This window comes from Nanorana parkeri, unplaced genomic scaffold (assembly GCF_000935625.1).
Source record: "Nanorana parkeri isolate BGI_ZX_2015 unplaced genomic scaffold, ASM93562v1 scaffold1351, whole genome shotgun sequence".
In the NCBI taxonomy this organism is placed as follows: domain Eukaryota; kingdom Metazoa; phylum Chordata; class Amphibia; order Anura; family Dicroglossidae; genus Nanorana; species Nanorana parkeri.
The window spans coordinates 455,646-474,261 of NW_017307619.1; the positions used below are offsets into that span (position 1 = coordinate 455,646).

An 18,616-nucleotide genomic window follows, 5' to 3' on the forward strand; every position below is an offset into this window, starting at 1 on the left:
TGCTTATTGTTTCATCTATAAAAGTTCTGCAAATGCCTCTTTCTATAGGCTTACATTTATATTTTGTGACTCTGCACCCAGGCAGCTTTTCTGTTTGTGGCAGCACTACATTGATCACTGCTACTAACTTATATTCTTATACTAATAACATATATTCTTATGGCTGAGTTGCGTTTTTAAAATGCAAATGCTCCTTGGCTTTATATGAGCAAATACTTATACAGATTTTGTCCTAAATCCATATTATGTCTCCTAAAATACAGTTTCAGATATACAGTATCAACGCCTTTCAATCAAACAAAAAAAAGGAAGCTCATGGTAATGATTACAAATGCATTTTTTAAAGGTTCCTTATAAAATAGCTTTGTTTCGTTAGTAGACCAATCATTATGTCAAACTTCCTAATGCAGAGTATTCTGTAATCACTATGTCAAACTGCATTGCCTAATAAGCAATGCAGTTTGCGTGCAACGTCTCTTGTTGTGACATCCCCATTAACACCCCCCATAGTGTTGTTCTGTATAAATGCTGAAGACCACTGCACACACTGTACATCCAGGACTTAGAAGGTGAGACATCAGTTCACATTGCCTAATTCACTAGCTTTGTCGGATATACCTCCGGCCAATGTTAACCCTTAAGCAAAGCTCACTTATACAAAATTAATTTCTTCTAGAAGCTGGAATATGGCTCCTCTGCGTGTCAGTATTTCTGTTCTTCTGGTCCTCGGACTGGTGCAGATTGGTTCAGCATCTTTCTATGGTAAGTCTTTATAATTGTATTAACAGTTTTTCTTGGGTTACAGTTTTTATGTTTCAATTAGGATGTGAACACTGCTTTGAAAAATCCAGTATAAAAGCTACCAAGGTGAATATACAGTAAAAATATTCAAATGGCTAGTGACATAGCATGACCAGTGTAGAAACAAAGCATTCATGAGTAGAGTTGCATATTTACTAATCTGATCTATCAAAGGTAACATTTTTTTATTTGGTTAGAGCAAACCTATGCTCCTTCTTCCTTAACTGGCACTAAGCTGACCCATGTACTTCCCACCTTTCTGAGTCACTTAACTAGTACATGTATATCAGGAGTTCTGACTTCACTGGCTATATACTTTATCCAAATTAGTAATTCAGAAAGTATTGCAGTCAAAGGATCAGCATGACAGGCAGGCAATTATCATTTGTGGAAGGCCAACAATGCTATCCAAAATATTTGTCATGTTAAGTTTCTTTCTCTATATACAGTATATGTCTATATCTACAATTGATCAATATTTAAGCACATATGTAAGGGTTAGGCCAGGGGTAATTAACCTCAGCACTCCAACTGTTGTTAAACTACAAATGCCATGAGGAATTGCAAGACTCTGAAGTCCACAGGCAAGACCCCCAGAGGCATGGTGTGACTTGTAGTTTCACCGCAGCTGGAGTGCCGAGGTTGCCTTTCCCTAGTCTAGGTATTTGATGAGACAGGATTACCCACTGGCTTTCTTATCTTTCTGTAGCACAACCCAGTGACTTCATCATAGTTCCCAGTTCTATTACCTTCCCCATCACCGATCCTCATTCATCCTGCTGCATTTTTAGTAATGTAATATAAATGGACATCCAGCAGGGAGAGTGAGAATATAGTGAGTGTCATGGCTGCAGCAGGCATGCAGACATGTGTATTTGGCCAACTCACTAGGTCGGTATTGTTGTCCCCCAGAACCTAAATCATCAGTTATGTGTGGCATCAGTATGTGCCCATAGAGAACAGTATTTTAAATAAAGGTGAAAAAAGGAAATAGAAAATGTATCCTATTAAAAGATGATTTAATTGTTTTTAACATTTTAAACATATAGCTTTTCTTTGAGATATAGCTTAATATAGTATACATCATCATATACAGTCATGATTTCATTTATATAGCATATCAACTCTATAAAAATATTTGTTAATCCATTAAAAAATAAGCCAATATACTTTACATGCGAATATTATTTTATTTTTATATTGTGTTGAAAATTATATATTTAGACAACATAAGTTCAAAGTTTATTTGATGAATTTACTTCTCTTAAACATGTTGTGGTATGATATGAGTACAAAGCATTGGGAAATAGTTGGTTATATGTATGTGTTAAGTAATATATGTATTGCTTATATGTTTCCTATTGATCTGATTTCTTGTGACAATTTGTATTCATGTTTATTCACTTTGATAATCAGTAACTGGGAAAAGCAACCATATTACGCTGCTAGACTTCTCTAATAATAAAGTAAAACATAATGATGATGTGACAAGTGCAGTAAAATATAGTGTGTGTATACAAGTATATCAGAAGCAGAAGCCAATAGTTTTTGAAGCTTTGGATTGAGTAAACCTCTGTCAGGTTTATTGCTGTCTGTGCACCCCCCTGGAGAGATCACCCTCACTGCAGGTCCTGACTGTCAGGAGAAGGAGGTGAGAAGGAATCTTCCCAAAAAAAAAAAGTTCAGATATACTTTTAATGATATGTCAGTTTAATGACAATTGCTGACTGGTTGCTATTTCTAACTGCATTACTGCAAAATAGCCTGCTCCTTCTAAACTGCTCCATGTTCCACTCAACTGTCTAGATGGAGTGCAAGAGCTGGACGACGACTTCATTCTTGATTCACTCCAAAAAGCAAAGAAACTTGTGGACGTAGCCTACAAGCATACCCGTGATGTGTAAGTTCCCTCTTTAGCACTGCAGATTTTGTAAATGTATTATGTATTTCACTAATCTATCAGCTTTACCTGGAGCGAAGTGTTGGCAGAAACTGGTTATTAGATATTCCATGTACCTCTTTTCAGGGGAACATTCTGTTTGATGGGGCACTGCAAATAGCATTTCAGTATTGGAGCACTCCCATCATAAAGCAGAATAGGCATCTCACCTCCCCACTGGAAGGCAGCAGGAACGTAATTCATTAAGTAGGCAGATTTACCTAGTACACCCTAGACTTCAGCAGTCCTGCCAGTCTTTTTCTTCATAAAACAGTTGTCTGATGCATGGCTTGTTTGATACTTATTTGTGTACAACCATTCAGAATTTTACTGGGGTTGAGGGCAGGTCTGGAGAGGAACATTTAATAGAAAGTTCCTTTAAATGGAAGAAAACTTTAGCAATAATAACGTGCATGTTTTGTGATTTCAGACTTAAAGAGAGATTGAGAAAGGGAATTATAACACCTTCTGAAGTCATGTCATACTTCAAGCAGCCCGTGGCCTCAAGCAGAAATCACATCCGAGCTGCTGACTACATAGAGACTACCTTTGACCTTTTGACGGAGAAATTGCAGAGTATATACAGCAGACCTTTCAATATTTCAGGTACAGTATACAAATGGTAGCATTGTTATGTGGAGAGTTGACCAGTATGTGTTGGTTGTGCTACTCAGTTTGCTAGAAACCTATTGAAATACAGAAGCATTAGAAGATTTCATGATTATAATAATTCTTGTATCTAATAGACATGCTCACAGTAAATCAGCTGGACATGTTGCACAAGGCTTCTGGCTATGCTTTCCTGCTTCTTCCAAGGGACTGCCCAAAAACTCAATACCGCACCTTCACTGGAGAATGCAACAACAGGTGAGAGAAGGAACATTCGCTTTTATGGCAGCCCTATCCTATTCAGAAAATACTAATATCCTCATGGCGCATAGGAATTAAAATGCATGTTTCTTGTGTTTGGAGCTCATTTCTAAACACACCTGGAAGCCCGTAATGCTTTGCTATGCACACCTAGATGTATAGCAGCGCCTAGGTTCATTGAGGAATTTCTTCATCCTGGGACCATTTAGCCTGGTTTTACACTGGTAATGCATGTGGCTATACACAGTAATAAGGGATCTGGGAAGCATAAAAGTTGTTTACACTACCTAGACAACTTCTCCTGTGTTTTTATTGGAGGAGACCCATGAGCATGGGGCCATGCTGAGGCTAGGAGTATAAAGTTGATTTATTAAATAAACTTTACTACCAGCTATCGGTAGCTAGTAGCATCACTGTTGTGTGACCACAATCTGAGTGAAGCCCCCATCTGGGATCATAGAGGAGGAGGTCTTCCTGCTATGATTCCCAGCTCTACTGCCTGCACTGCAAGATATTAAGTCCTTTCTGCTGAACTCTCCATAAAGGGACATTATATTTTAACAATGGCTTGATTATTTCACACAATACAAAGACCATAAATACTTTGTAACCTACTAATACATCAATCCTCAACCAAAACCTAGTTTTCAACCTGAGGCCAGGAATGCCACAGCCATGTCCGTTGAACCCTTCTAACCTGTTCTTAATATTGTATATCATAGAGGAGCCTAAAGCTGGCCATACACCTATAGATTATCTGCAGATTTTCTATGGTCAGATGGAGAAAGTGTACCTTGCAAGTCACCCCCGCTGGCTGTCAAAATACCTGAACAATCTGGATGCAGGCATTGTTCAGGTATTTTGAGAGCCAGCGGGGCCGACTAGCAAGATACTGAAGCTTGGCCCAGTGGGAGATTCCTCCATCCTCACAGTGTAGCGTAGATGGAGGAATCTGTTGTGCTTTTTCCATCTGACCATAGAAAATCTGCAGATAATCTATAGGCGTATGGGCAGCTTAAGAAAAGCAGGAGAAGGGAGGCTCTACAAAGTGCCAGTTCCATTATTGATTACACAAGTCTCCTGCTGTATTTCCCTGACTGATCTGCCGGGTCCTTATCTAGCAGTATGTACAGTAACTAAGTTTTGTAGGGCTAACAATTGAACTGACCATTAATAGCAAAACCTAAAGTTGGTAAAAGTTCAAAAGAATGGCTTGTCACTACTGACATGCTTTAGTTTACAGATCATATCAAATCATGGTTTCTGTTCCCTAAAGTAGATTATCATCTTAAATGTAAAATAATACAGCTTTTCCTGTGAATAATGTTCATTGAAATGTATTTAAACCCAAGAACAAAAATATAATCTATAGCAGCTTACTGGTTTTGGCTGCATTCGTTTTCTTTTGTCTTTTAGGCATTTTTTTCATGTTATTTTCACCCGGTAATACTGCCACTTCCTGTCCAAAGGGTGACATTTCTCACTTGCTGTACTGTACCTATGAAGGAGTCATGTTGTCACCCCAGGAAAGGACTACATAATACCTCCCCCTCTATATAACAAGGGGGAAGGGGTTGTTTTGTATTCCAAGGAATTTACTGGGAACAATGTCATTAATAAAAGTGTAGCGCTTGTAGCGCATCTATAACACTGACCTTCTACGTTTCAGGAGATTTCCCAACTTTGGCGTTTCCAACAGACCCTATACACGATTGCTTAGAGCCCAGTATGAAGATGGAAGGTCCTTACCTCAAGGATGGACAGAAAATCAAAAGATCAATGGCTTTGTTTTACCTCTGGTGACTATATATTCTGCTGTATATATTTTTACAAATAATGTGTTCTAGGAATATGTGACAAAGATCTGATGGCCTTCAGGTTCAACATAAACTAGTTACAAAGGAAAACCAGAAAACACACATACAGAAAAAAAAATCTGGCTGGGATTCTAGCCTTCTACTCTACTAAAGAAAAACACATTTTATTTCTGTCTGTGATGCTGTTGGAGATTTCCACTCACTTCCTGTCTGGTAAAATGTCAGCAGTGATGAGCCTGGGCTTGGTGTGAACCCAACCCACCCGAGTTTGTCCATTCCTGCTCAAAACTGTTAATGTCACCCCCTCCTCCCAACTCAGTCAGTTGCAGGGAGGTGCATTCCCTGCCCAGCAGCTATACAACACAAACGGGTGGGGAATGCCCCCACAGCAACTGCTGCCATGTATTGGGCAGGGAGTGGAAAGTAGTGGTGACCGTTTTCAGTGGGCTTGGTTGAACTTATGCAAACTGGGTTGTGAGGGGAAATCTCTCTAAAGGAGTGAGGGGAAATCTCTCTAAAGGAGTTCCCGATAGCAGTAAAAACCTGACGGGGGTTCTAACCCTTCTCCATCGTATCCTAACAATGAGGGAAAAAAAAGCTTAGATTGGACATATACTTTTATTGTGCTTAATGTTAACTGTTCTATACTGTACTTACCCTTTAAATTGTTATGCTTTGCAGGCACGGGCTGTATCCAATGAAATTCTCCGGTTCCCAGAGAGCCAGCAGACCCTAGACAGGCAGAGATCACTTATGTTCATGCAATGGGGTCAGTGGATTGATCATGATCTTGATCTAGCACCAGAGACTCCATCAAGATCAACCTTTCTCAGAGGCATTGATTGTGATCACAGCTGTGCCCGGGAGCTGCCATGTTTTCCTCTGAGGGTAAAGTTCCTGTAAAATTATATTTTCATTGTAAGGATTTATAAACAGCTTTTCAATTTACAACTGTTATCTGTTTGATCAGCAAACAGCACGTAGAGTGCTCTGCATATGTATTCACCCCCTTGGACGTTTCCACAGGTTGTATTTAGAATTAATTTAGTTGGGATTATTACATTTTATTTAATACTTTGAAAGTACAAAAATATTTTATTGTGGCACCATTGTTGATTTTGAACAAGCCATATACAGAATGCTCCCTCGGTCCCAGATAACCTGAGCACTGCGTGTGTGTGTGTGTGTGTGTGTATTTTATATGAAATAAAATATGTGAATAAGTTTGTTGCTGTTATGTATTTAACTTCACAGATCCCTCCTAATGACCCTCGCATAAAAAATCGCGCTGACTGCATACCGCTCTTCCGTTCATCTCCAGCCAGCGTGCCACAATCCCCTGTACGTGAACAGATGAATATTCTCACTTCTTACGTTGATGCCAGTCAAGTGTATGGCAGCACCAATGAGCTGGCCAACAAACTTCGTAACAGGAACAATCAGCTTGGCCTCATGGCGGTCAATGACAGGTTTAACGATAATGGACGGGCCTACTTACCCTTCAGCACAAATGAAGAAGACTTCTGTCTCCAGACAAACAAGACCTCTGGTCTCCCATGTTTCTTGGCTGGTGGGTAAACTCATTTGACAGATAGTATTATTACATTGGCACAGTAGAAGAGGAGTCTAAAACCTTAAAGAATAGTGTAAACCAATAGCTGGATGGTATTTAGTTCACTACTTTTTTTTATCCTTTCTTGCATATCAGCACTGTTTAATCTCTTGAAGACTCTTCCCATCTACATGCATGCACTTCAACAACTGCTGTATGTAGGGCCGTCGTAACAAATCTTGGGGCCCCGTATACCCTACTTGACAGGGCCCCCTCCCTCCCCCGACTAAGTAGTGCACAGTCAGATGCTGTGTCGCACTCTAATGTGCAGGAGGAATAGAGCACAGGTTCCCATCCCCAGTGAGACAAGGGCCCAGGAGTTTTATTCCAAAACCTTCCTTAAAGTGTAAGTAAAGTGTGGAAAAACACTCCAGAGGCATTTGCCATAAAGTGCTAGTACACACAGCATCTAATCACATCCGAGTGGCAGGGGTACATATATGAGCAGTGTAGGAAGAAGGATACAAAAGTTAAAGTTTTGGCCAGTACCCAACTATTAGTAGCCCTGTCCGCATATAATTTCTCATGGCAGGTTTCCTGATGGTGACAACAGTGGAACATGCATGTGCAATGATTGTTTGTGTGGCTGCCATACTATAGACATCTTATTTAGAAAATATTTAACAAGTGCAGAATCCCGGCTAGATTGTACAATGTCCCCATATTACCCTCCAGTGTATTCTTTCTTTAACTATTTCTTGCCATTGTATTAGCACAATCCTATGATCTGTAATGCATAAAACATTGATGAAAAATGGATGACATTAACCTTCTGTATGTTCTTCAGGTGATGGTCGAGTCAGTGAGCAGCCTGGTTTGACCGCGTTTCACACAATCTTTGTGAGAGAACACAACCGCATTGCCACTGCGTTGCGCAGGTTTAACCCAAGCTGGTCAGGGGAAACACTTTTCCAGGAAACAAGAAAGATAATAGGGGCTGTGACACAGGTGAGGCATGGATTTTGCTATAAGGCAACATACATAATGAAAGGTGGCACCAGGTACATGGTTTGAGCATTAAGGCTACAGGTTACTTTTTGCAGTTCAAGTTTGCACCATCATCGGCAGAGACCACACACACACACACCCTTGTCTGTTTTCACAATTGTAAGAAGATCACACAAACACCAGCATCTTCCAATCTTATGTACTACCATGTCCAAAACAAATAAACAATTTGAATAATTCTACTATTTGTAATAATAAAAGTGCTAAACATTTTCTTTGTGTTTTCTGTGGCAGAAAATAAACTATAAAGAATGGCTGCCCCTGCTGCTGGGCTCTGCTACGTCCAGGGTTCTTCCTTCTTACCGTTCCTACAATGATTCTGTGAATCCAGGAGCATCCAATGTGTTTAGTCTGGTTTTCCGCATGGGTCACACAATGATCCAGCCATTCATTTATCGACTGGGGGATCGTTATCGGGCCTCATCAAACTTCCCTCCAGTTCCTCTGCACCTCACCTTCTTCAATACTTGGAGAGTTGTCCGAGAAGGTAAATTTTAGTTGTCAACAATAAGAAGCCTTCAGGCACGGAATACTTCCTACTGTTTTAGATCTCCTTCAGTGTTCTTTACAATTGTGTAGAATATAGTTAGCGTTATTCCAGGTAGTATCTTACATGACCAGTCTTGTTGTCTAATATTAAAACTATTCCTAGCTTTCCGCTTTTATGACTCAAACGCAGCTCATTCCTTACTCATTTCATGCGTATGACCTTTTTAATTGTGGTCTTCTTGAAGGAGGAGTTGACCCTCTTCTTCGTGGTCTAATGGCAAACCGAGCGAAACTCAACCGGCAGAATCAGATTTTGGTAGATGAACTCCGAGAGCACCTATTTGAGCTTTTCAAACGTCTTGGCCTTGATCTGGGGGCCCTTAATATGCAGCGAGGCCGGGATCATGGACTACCAGGTAGGTTGTGAAAAAACTACAGAGCTTCTAGTTGATAAAATAACGAGAATATTTTCCTTTTGTTGTGGGCTCTGTGTAGGACCTTCTTTAACGTGACTGTTTAGAAATATCCATTGTACATCTAAAAAAAAAAGGTTTATGAGTAGGGCTGGGGAAATTAACGATTAATTACCCGATTAATAGTTAAAATTTTTGATTGATTAAAATTATTTTGATCAATAATGAAAACACTCACTCACCTCTCCGCCGCCTTCCGGGTCTTCCCGGGAAGGGGGGAGGAGTCCGGTGACGTCGATGTCCGTGATGTCACCGGACTAGGCCTATACACATACAGCACAGCAATGAAGTAATAAAAGGAACTAGGATCACACTAATCCAGCACGTTATTATTCTGAGTTGCCCCACTCAAGCGGCGACCATATTGAGTGGGGCACGTGAGATTAATAACGTGCTGGATTAGTGTGATCCTAGTTCATTTAATTACTTCATTGCTGGGCTGTATGTGTATAGGCCAATGTAGTTGGATCTGTATGTGCGTTATAATTAATCGATTAAAAAACATTTTGATTAATCGAACACAAAAATTTTAATCAGTAACAGCCCTATTTATGAGATATGATATCTCATATATATATATATATTGCATATATTATTTTTTTTTAAAGTTAGTCTTTCACTTCCTATGTAGTCATTTATGTTTTCTCGGTGACCATTTTTTAAAATTCCTTTTTAATTAGGATACAATACATGGAGAAGATTTTGTGGCCTTTTTGCACCTCGTAATGTGACAGAACTGGCTCGGGTGCTGAATAACCGACAACTGGCACAAAAATTCATTGAGCTATATGGCACACCGGAAAACATTGACATCTGGGTTGGAGCTGTTGCGGAGCCTCTGTTGACTAATGCCCGAGTGGGTGAACTGTTGGCTTGTTTAATTGGAGACCAATTCCGAAGAACCCGTGATGGAGACAGGTGAATATATATATAAAACTAGAACTTTGCAATAACCTTATTCAGTGACTTTTATGAAGCTACATTTTGATACTGCCCTTTCTTATTATTCCATTACTGGTCACTTGTTTCCATACAGGTTTTATTATGAGCTGCCAAGTCAGTTTACACCAGCTCAGAGGAGGTCATTAGAAAGAGTTACAATGTCCCGCATCATCTGTGACAACACACAGATCACTGAAGTTCCCCGAGATGTTTTTGTAGCAAACAGCTATCCAAACGACTTTGTAAACTGCTCTCGGATCCCAGCATTTGACCTGAGCCCCTGGAGAAGAAGAAAGAGTGGATCAGGTGAGAGATGAACTGTCAGTAAAAAACTGACCAGCCCAGTAAGAACCAGAGCCGATGGCCCAGAGGACTGTGGTCCATTTTGCATTCTAAATGGGAAATAGCATAGCATGAATTCAGAGATGATTGGAGGATCTACAGCTGAGTGATACACCATTTTGTTAATAGGTACTTAAGGCATTCTAAGATTTTAACTTCTGAGTTTAGTGTCACTTATGTTCAGCTTTTGGTGTATATTCACATTTCACTCTTGCAAGCCTTGCCTTGTTAGTATTTCAGATGGAGAGAGACATACGGCAGATACTAGCTAACAACTGCCAGGTCCTCATGCAAGAAATGACTAAACGAATATGAATATTGTGCTATGGTAGAAGCAGAGAGTGATGCAGCTCACTGTATTTCAGTTTCAGTAATTCATGAACATTTTAAGTGGCAGAAAGTCAATAGTCAATCAAATGTAAAGCTGAAGTCCAGGCAGATATAAAACATGTAAGTTAATGCAGCTCTGTAATCATGAATACATCCTTAATTTGTGTTTAATGCAAGCGGTATCATTACCTACATTTGACATAGTACCAGCCTTTTGACATCCTTGTACAGTAGAGCTCAGAGACGGGGGGGTTGAGAAGCAGCAAGAGTGGCCAATCACGTGTGTTGCAGTGCAAGGAGCATGCTGATATGCAGAGGCAGCATACTGGCAGAGAGATGGCTTATTAATGTGCTTTAATCTCCTTTCTGTCCAGTCGATGGGTTGAGATGGGGTGGGTAGAAAACATGTAATTGAAATTGAAACTGCAGTAGAATTACATTGAGCCCCCTCCCCTGAAAGGGAGGACTATTCAGTATAGCAGAGCTGTGTCAATCTCAGAACTCGATGAAAGGAAATACAAATCCTTTTGCAGGTAAATGTATCTATGTATGTAGCAGATTACCTGGAGTGCTACTTTAAACTCATTTTCCTTTCACATACAAATATTTTAGAGTGCTGTATCTTGTTTTTTCAAATGTCAATAATAGCTGTTTAACTACCGAATGTCTATATTTCTCATTTGTCTTAATCTCACAAAGATAAATATAGCTTCATTTTCTGCTGTACGCAAGGCACATTATACAACCTCCCGGCTATCACCATCCTGCAGCTTAGTGGTGTGCTAAAGAACAACCAGCAAGATCTCAGTTATACACTGTCAGTTTAATGTGCAAGAAAAAAAATGAAAGCTGAACTTCAGGCAAACCGCTAAATACACTGATAAAAAAAATGCATACAGGAGCTATTTTACTTGTCAAACACAGCTCCTCCACACAGCGTAGTCACTTATATCACACTTACATGTCTTGTCTCAGATAACCCCTCCCCTTCCACCACCACCAGTGAAAAGAAAAAGCAGAAGACTGATGAGTTCATCTCTCTGTTATTATGCTCTATGAGCATGTTTCTTGCAGGCACATGAGCACTGCAGCACAACTGATTGGCTCATTGTACTACTTCTCCCTCTCCTAGTCTGAGGTCTTCTGTACAGGGATTGCAGGTGGCTGATATCAGGTCATATCCTGGTGCTTAAAGTAGTATTAGACTCTCAAACTTGTTTCAATAGTAAATCCAGATCAAACTAATATGCATTGCCCAGCACATTATTTCTTTAAAATTTTGCCCAAGCACTTAGTCATCATGTTTCAGAATGGCTCCAACTCTCTCAGTTCTGCGTCTCTGAACGTCCTGTTCGATCACGAGAGAGAGAGAGCGCAGTCTCCAGCAAATGTCCATCTACTAGCTTGGAGGAAGAAGAAAGGAGGAGGCAGTGGGAGTGAGGAGCAGGGAAGAGGCTTGCCTTACTGTGCCTGTGTGTTTGTGGAGACCCATAGAGCTTACTGGCACACACAAGGGTGGCTCCATAGGGCCCTGCAAGTAAAGTAGTCAACCTAAAATGCTAAAAGGGCTAATGCTCAGGGGACCATGCGATTCTGCAGGAAACTAAAACTTTTAAACATTAAGGAGCAGCATCCATTGTAAGAGATTAATCAGTTTGAATCGTCTAAAAACCTAAATATTAGGGATGCACCTATACTAGTATCGGTATTGGTGCCAATGCTGAGTATTTGGGCGGGTACTCTTACTTGCCCAAATACTCCCGATACCAATTCCCATACCAGAACATCCGGTATCAGGAAGATGGGCGATGAGTCATTGCACACCGCCTGGCTTCCTTAATGAAACTTCCGATATTGGTATTCGGTATTGTTGCGTGTACCAAAAAATGATATATATCGGTACTCCATACCGAAAAACCGGTATCAGTGCATCCCTACTAAATAGATTACATGATATACTAATGAATCCACAGCTACCTTCATTTTCTGTCTTTTAGGTCTGACTGGAGTTCCGGTTTAATTTGCTCCATGTGATAAAACATTCAGTGAATTAAAAACCTAATTTTGATAGTAATAAGAAAATAACACACAGCTATGAAAATGCTGCAACTGACCTTGTAGTGTGCAGAACACAGCTGTATGCGTTCAATCTTTTAGGGATTACAGCATAGGACCGGGGTCACCGTGGCCAATAAAACCGTCGCAAATGATTATTGCTGGAATCCAACCGCAGATAATAACAATTCATTTCACTCTTCCATTTTCAGAGCTTGAAGATGAAGAATAATGAGAAGGGAAGGAAGGTGTATGGGGCAATGCTGCACGCGTCTCTCTGTCTCTGTATACCTGAAAGCTACAATTCTTTATATAGACTGATCCATTTTCCATACAGTCTAAATGCCGACATATAGAATATCTAAAGTATAAGCTTACATTGCTGGGCTAATGCTGCATAGAACATAAATGTATACCTTGCCTGTGTGATCAATCAACCTGATATTGCAACGTGCCAATAAACCTATAAAAGGAAAATGTGTGTATTATTGAACTAGGATTTGTATTGATGATCCACACGTGATATTTCTGATTGTTGGATATTTTTTCAACACATATTATGTGTTTCAGTATCCATTCACACATAGGCGTTTAGAATGCAGTGCGTTTTAACACAGCATTTTTAATAGCCGCGTGGTTTTGCGCAGATTTGCAGCTTCACTACAGTTTATTGGGGACTCCGAAATGTGCCAAAAAATTACATATGTACTTTTTCCAGAGTTGCACATTTTTGTGCGCACGTACAAAGGTGCAGGTGTGCTCAAGCCATATAGGAATGCATTGCTTTTTATGTTTTGCGTGTAAAAATGTGTGAATGGAGACTAGGGATGCACCGATACCGTTTTTCCAAGTACCGATTTGTATTTTTCGGTACTTACCGATACCGAGTAAGTCCTAATAACCTTTCAAAGTCATACATATTAGCATAATGAGATTCAATGTTCATTACATATGAGTTTTACAATAGTCCTGAACTTTGTACAATCCAGCAGTTTTACATTCTTTCATTCTATTTTAAAGGTACCAGTCTACTCTTCCTACATTCCTCACAGCTGTTGACACTATACTTAGGTCTGCTCTGTCAGGCTTCATTATTGAATAGCATCTGCAAACTTAAAAACTTATAGTACTGCCATTGAACATCAGCAAAATCATAGACCTGTATGTGTGCTTGTATATATTCCCAAGTTTAAACAAATGAAAATATAGAAAATCAATCCTCATATATAGGTCTTTCACATTCCTACATAATAACTATAGAAATAATACCCTATAAACATTATTAGTAAACATAAGTAAGGCTTTAACAATCAAATTTCACATTTAGAATAATAGATGCTGCAGGTACTGGCTGCATGTCAGACTGTGTACTGAGCATCTAATCTTAAAGGGTAAGTTCAAAATGTCAAAGAATGAAATGACTCCCAGCACCCCCCACCTCCCTCGGTCTCTGCTGCACTTACCTGCGCCGTGCCCCCGCCAGTGTAGTGCTCCGTACACCACACTTCGCAGCCCTGCAGTCTGTAATAATCGTGATGCCCCTGTGTATGGTGAGCACCCATCGGCCAGCACAGTCACATGACCATATAGTCATGCTGGACGGCCCGGTGTTCCACACAGGCTGACATTTGTCAATAAAACAGACACCAGTTTGTGTTATATATAAAAAAATGTTTTATTTCAGGACAAGGTGGAGACATTTCGGCAGCCCACATGGCTGCACAGAGCCCTCATTGCTGCTGTTTTATTTTTGTGTATTCAGTTGACATGGCTTATTGGTATCAGCAGAGAATTCATCAAAGCAAATCTGTACAAATGTCTTGACTGGAGTGAAGATCTGCTATTGGGAATGAATAGGGATCCAGTATGGCATTCTGAATTGTGGTGTACCATGCAGCTACTGGTTCATTCCAGTAATATGGTATTCTGAGTGAATCTGGACTGATCTTTGTGACACATTCATTATAAAACAGATGTTTGTCACAGAACTGGTGCTTCATAACTGTTCCAGATCCAAAGACCTAGAATTATGCAAATCAGTCATCTAAAGACAAAGGCAGAGACCTATACTGGCTAGATTGAACTATTACCCAATAACTGGGGGCAATGGGGTTCACCTTTTAAAGTTTAACTCCATGCAAACTGCACTCTGTTTCAGATGTATTAGACTGGGAGACAGAGATTGTTTCCTGATCCCATGACTGGTACAGACCACAGGACTTGGCTATTTATGTGGACAATCCACAAGCAGGTACAGGACATATAATTAATGGGGAAATTAAAGCTAATCTGCCTCCTGCCCCACGTCCCTAACTAATAACTGCCAAAACATTTTTTTAAATTCCTAAATGCCCCTTTTACCTATGTAAATCCACGGTCACTTGACTTCCATTCCTAAGTCTCCTCTACTTTTCTGTGTACAGCAGGCAGAGTCCTTATTTGGATGTCCAAATCACTACCTGCTTGACACGGACACTTCCTATTCGCTGTCCAGCAGTGGGGTCCTCTCAAGATCCAGAAGAGGAGCAGCAGTAAGTTCTGCAAAAGAAAACCATCGGGGACTGGGCGGCATGGGCAAATCGGCATTAGTGAATCACGGTCCCCTGTGCCCAGAAACTGGGCTAGCAAGAGGCCCACATAGTTGCTCAGGAGAGATAAACATCACTTCACAAGGTATTTAAATAAAAAACAAAGGTGAGGGGAGGTGGGAGTGTTATGTTTTGCCTGGATATAGGATGGAGTATGATCAGATCTCTTCATTCACGATGAAAGGTTCAGTCATATGCCAGGCAAACGTCCTTGGTTAGGAATAAACTTATTGAGAAAAGAGGATCTCAAAGAGAACGTGTTCAAGATCTTTGTAATATTAATACAAAAAGTTTGACTCTTAAATAAAATGGATTTTCTTGGGTTACAAGCATAAATCTCCAACCATATGGGTAGTTAGAGCACTAATGTACTTTATATACATAAATCTGTTCATAAAAGTTACTAATAACATTGATGAGATGGGGCATTGAATTAAAATTAAAACAGTAAAAACTAAAACAGTTCACACAGTATTTGACCCCATAAAACAATTTGATTCAATAAAAAGCACGGCTGGAACAATGACAAGGTGAAAAGAAGCTGTTAGGGATTATTCTACATTAGACCTAGCTTTGTTTCTTATATGTGGGAGGAGGGGACCCCCCTGCATGTGAATACACAAAACACTCAGAAAGGGGGGCAATTTTCCGTTCAGCTTTTATCCTACACATTCACCTAGTTTTATGCTTGAGAGCAATCTGCATAAACCACATTAATAATATACATGTATATCATTCTACACTTCAGATTCTTGGTTTTGTTTTAGCAGCACTAGAAATGTGTACATGGCCAATAGAATATTGGTTTCCAATGTTTTTCTACAAAAGGAACATATTATGTATGATCACTTCTGCAGAGTACAATAAGATATTTAAAAAGATATGGGGGGGGGGAGGGGCTAGAGCATTGCACCTGTGATCCACTGATCATGATTGCAAGGCTTTATTGGCTCTATTGCAAAAAATAATAAAATGCAGACGTGTCCATTTATTATTTTGTTTCTACAGGTGGAACTTGCCTTGACGCCCTTCCACCAGCACAGCTAGCAAGTACTGAACGAGGTGGTCTAGTAGTAAATAATTAAAAAAAAAACCCCCAAAACTAGAGTTGTAGCCATAATAATGACTATCACAATAATTTATATTGTGACATAATTACTCCTTATTAGTACTCCTAAACAGTTACTTTATAACCCGAACACATACTGTAGGTCTTTAAACTGAGTCTTTTTTTTTTTTTAACTACAAATCGCTGTCAGTTTTCAGCTGAGGAGACCCTCCGGGATTTTTTAGAGTCTAAGGCCTCGTTCACGCCTGAACGTTTTGTAGCGCGTTCTATGCTCGACGAACGCTCTACAAAACGCTCAAACATCTAATTCCCATTGTATTCAATGGGTCTGGTTCAAACCTTGGCGTATTTCAGCCCGTCCCTAACGCTCTACAAAACGGCCCACGCCTGAAAAGGTACATGTACTACTTTGGGCCGTTTTTGTTGCGCGTTTCCATTGGGATACAGCCAAGTAGCCCTCGGAAACGCGCGTTTGTCGCGCATCGCGGTAAAAAAACCGCGCGACAGACGCGCATATGCAATAGGTGTGAACCAGGCCTGAGGAAAGGTGGCCATACACTGTACAACCATCGCAAGACTTTAGTCTTGCGATGGTTGTAAAGTGATTAAAAAAACGTACGATCTGCCCATCTTGGACAGGCAGATCGTACTCTCGATCATCTCAAGCCCGCCCCCCTGAGGGGCAGGCTTCCGATGACCGCAATGCTGAACGGGCAGTGTGCGCACACCGGCCCGTTCGGCATTTGTCTCCAGAGCACCGTTCAAACCAGCCGAAAATCGTACGATTTTCGGCTGGTTTTCTGGCGTGCTCCATAGACAAAAGACATGCGACCGTACAGTAGAAACGGTCGCATGTCTTCGTTCACACTGCTCGATTCTCGTACGATCGCGGGATTTCCCGCGATTCTCGTACGAGAATCGAGCAGTGTAAGGGCACCTTAAGACTCCATTATACATACCGAGTAAATTCAATTCCAGCTGGGATGACCAGAAGCTCTGAGGGCAATAAATCTACACAGCTAATGCAGCTAAAACCGATTCTCCTTATTGCATGACTTGCAAAGGGAGATATGTGACTGGTGACAACAATTATGAAGTCTCCTCCAGTGTGTCTGACGTCAGTGTCAACAGCAGCCTCTGCAAACCTTAAAAATACAATACTGGATTTGTGTTCTCTCCACATGTACACAGATTTACTAGTGTAAGTTGCCTAACAGAGCCCCCTTCCAACCCTGGGCCCCGTAATGGGCACATGGGCTGCTATGGCTATTGTTGCACCACTGGCTTTACAGGATAGAATAAAACTGCATTTTACAAATTGCCAAGGGAAATTTATGAAGCACAGTTGATATGCCAAAAATGTAAACGTGGACACGGCCCAAGTGCCTGGACACAGAAATCTGTGTTTACCTGTAAAATGTGTATTGTGTATTCTACTCTATTATCCAGAAAATATATAAAAGTCAGCCAGTATAAACCATCTTCAAAAGGAAGAGACACAACACCCATCTTTCTAAAAGGGAACTTAGAATGGTTTTGGGTCAGTAATATTTTTACATTTTTTAACATGCATGTCGAGCCCTACCTTGAACATAGTGTGGATAGCATGGCGGAGGATTAGAACCCCTGCTGGGTGACAACAGTTTTACCAGATGGGAAATGAGAGAAATCTCAAACGATAACACAGACAGAAATACAAATGCTTTTTATTAGTAGGGGAGGGCTAGAACCCCTGTCCATTTTTAAGTGTCGGTCGTGTCCTTGTTAGAGTTTTTCCTCACTTCTTGTCTACTGAAACTGTTGTCACTGGAGTAGTATGTATATAGAAATCTCTCTAATAGTTTGGTTTTCGGATAGTCCTTCCTGACTATCCGAAAACCAAAGCTGTTCTGTAAGTATTACCTTAGTTCTATAAATTCTACAAATAAACATTTAATACAGGAAACACCCATGACAGCTGAGAGAAAGCACAGCAATAGCTGTTTACTTTTAGACTCTCAGCCCCTGACTAAAACTCTGTATAGATAATCTGAAAAAAGTAGAAGGAAGGAGGAGGAGTCACTGCTGAATCATTCACTTGTGTGTAGAAATATCAGCCTGAGCTACTGAGCTCTGTAACAACAGATTAAATAAGGAGAACCTAGAAAATGTAAAAGGCCCCAGATTCCCCCTGTCCTGCTTATGAAAATAAAATGTATCCTTATACAATAATTAATATATTTGCCAAAATTTTTTTTATAATTTTTAACCCTGACTATAACCCCCCCCCTCCCACCCCTGA

At 40.3% G+C, this 18,616-nt stretch overlaps 1 protein-coding gene across 1 annotated transcript; it reads left to right on the forward strand.

Moving 5' to 3' along the window:
* Window positions 1-680: 680 nt before the first annotated feature.
* LOC108797850 (eosinophil peroxidase-like) lies at window positions 681-12,926 on the forward strand. The gene is made up of 13 exons (XM_018569542.1): window positions 681-762; window positions 2,608-2,701; window positions 3,171-3,346; window positions 3,487-3,607; window positions 5,280-5,409; window positions 6,109-6,315; window positions 6,682-6,997; window positions 7,827-7,987; window positions 8,282-8,534; window positions 8,782-8,952; window positions 9,690-9,927; window positions 10,046-10,257; window positions 12,891-12,926. Exons 1-13 carry the CDS (start codon window positions 687-689, stop codon window positions 12,908-12,910), a joined length of 2,175 nt encoding a protein of 724 aa, XP_018425044.1. The 5' UTR covers window positions 681-686; the 3' UTR covers window positions 12,911-12,926.
* Window positions 12,927-18,616: the final 5,690 nt, after the last annotated feature.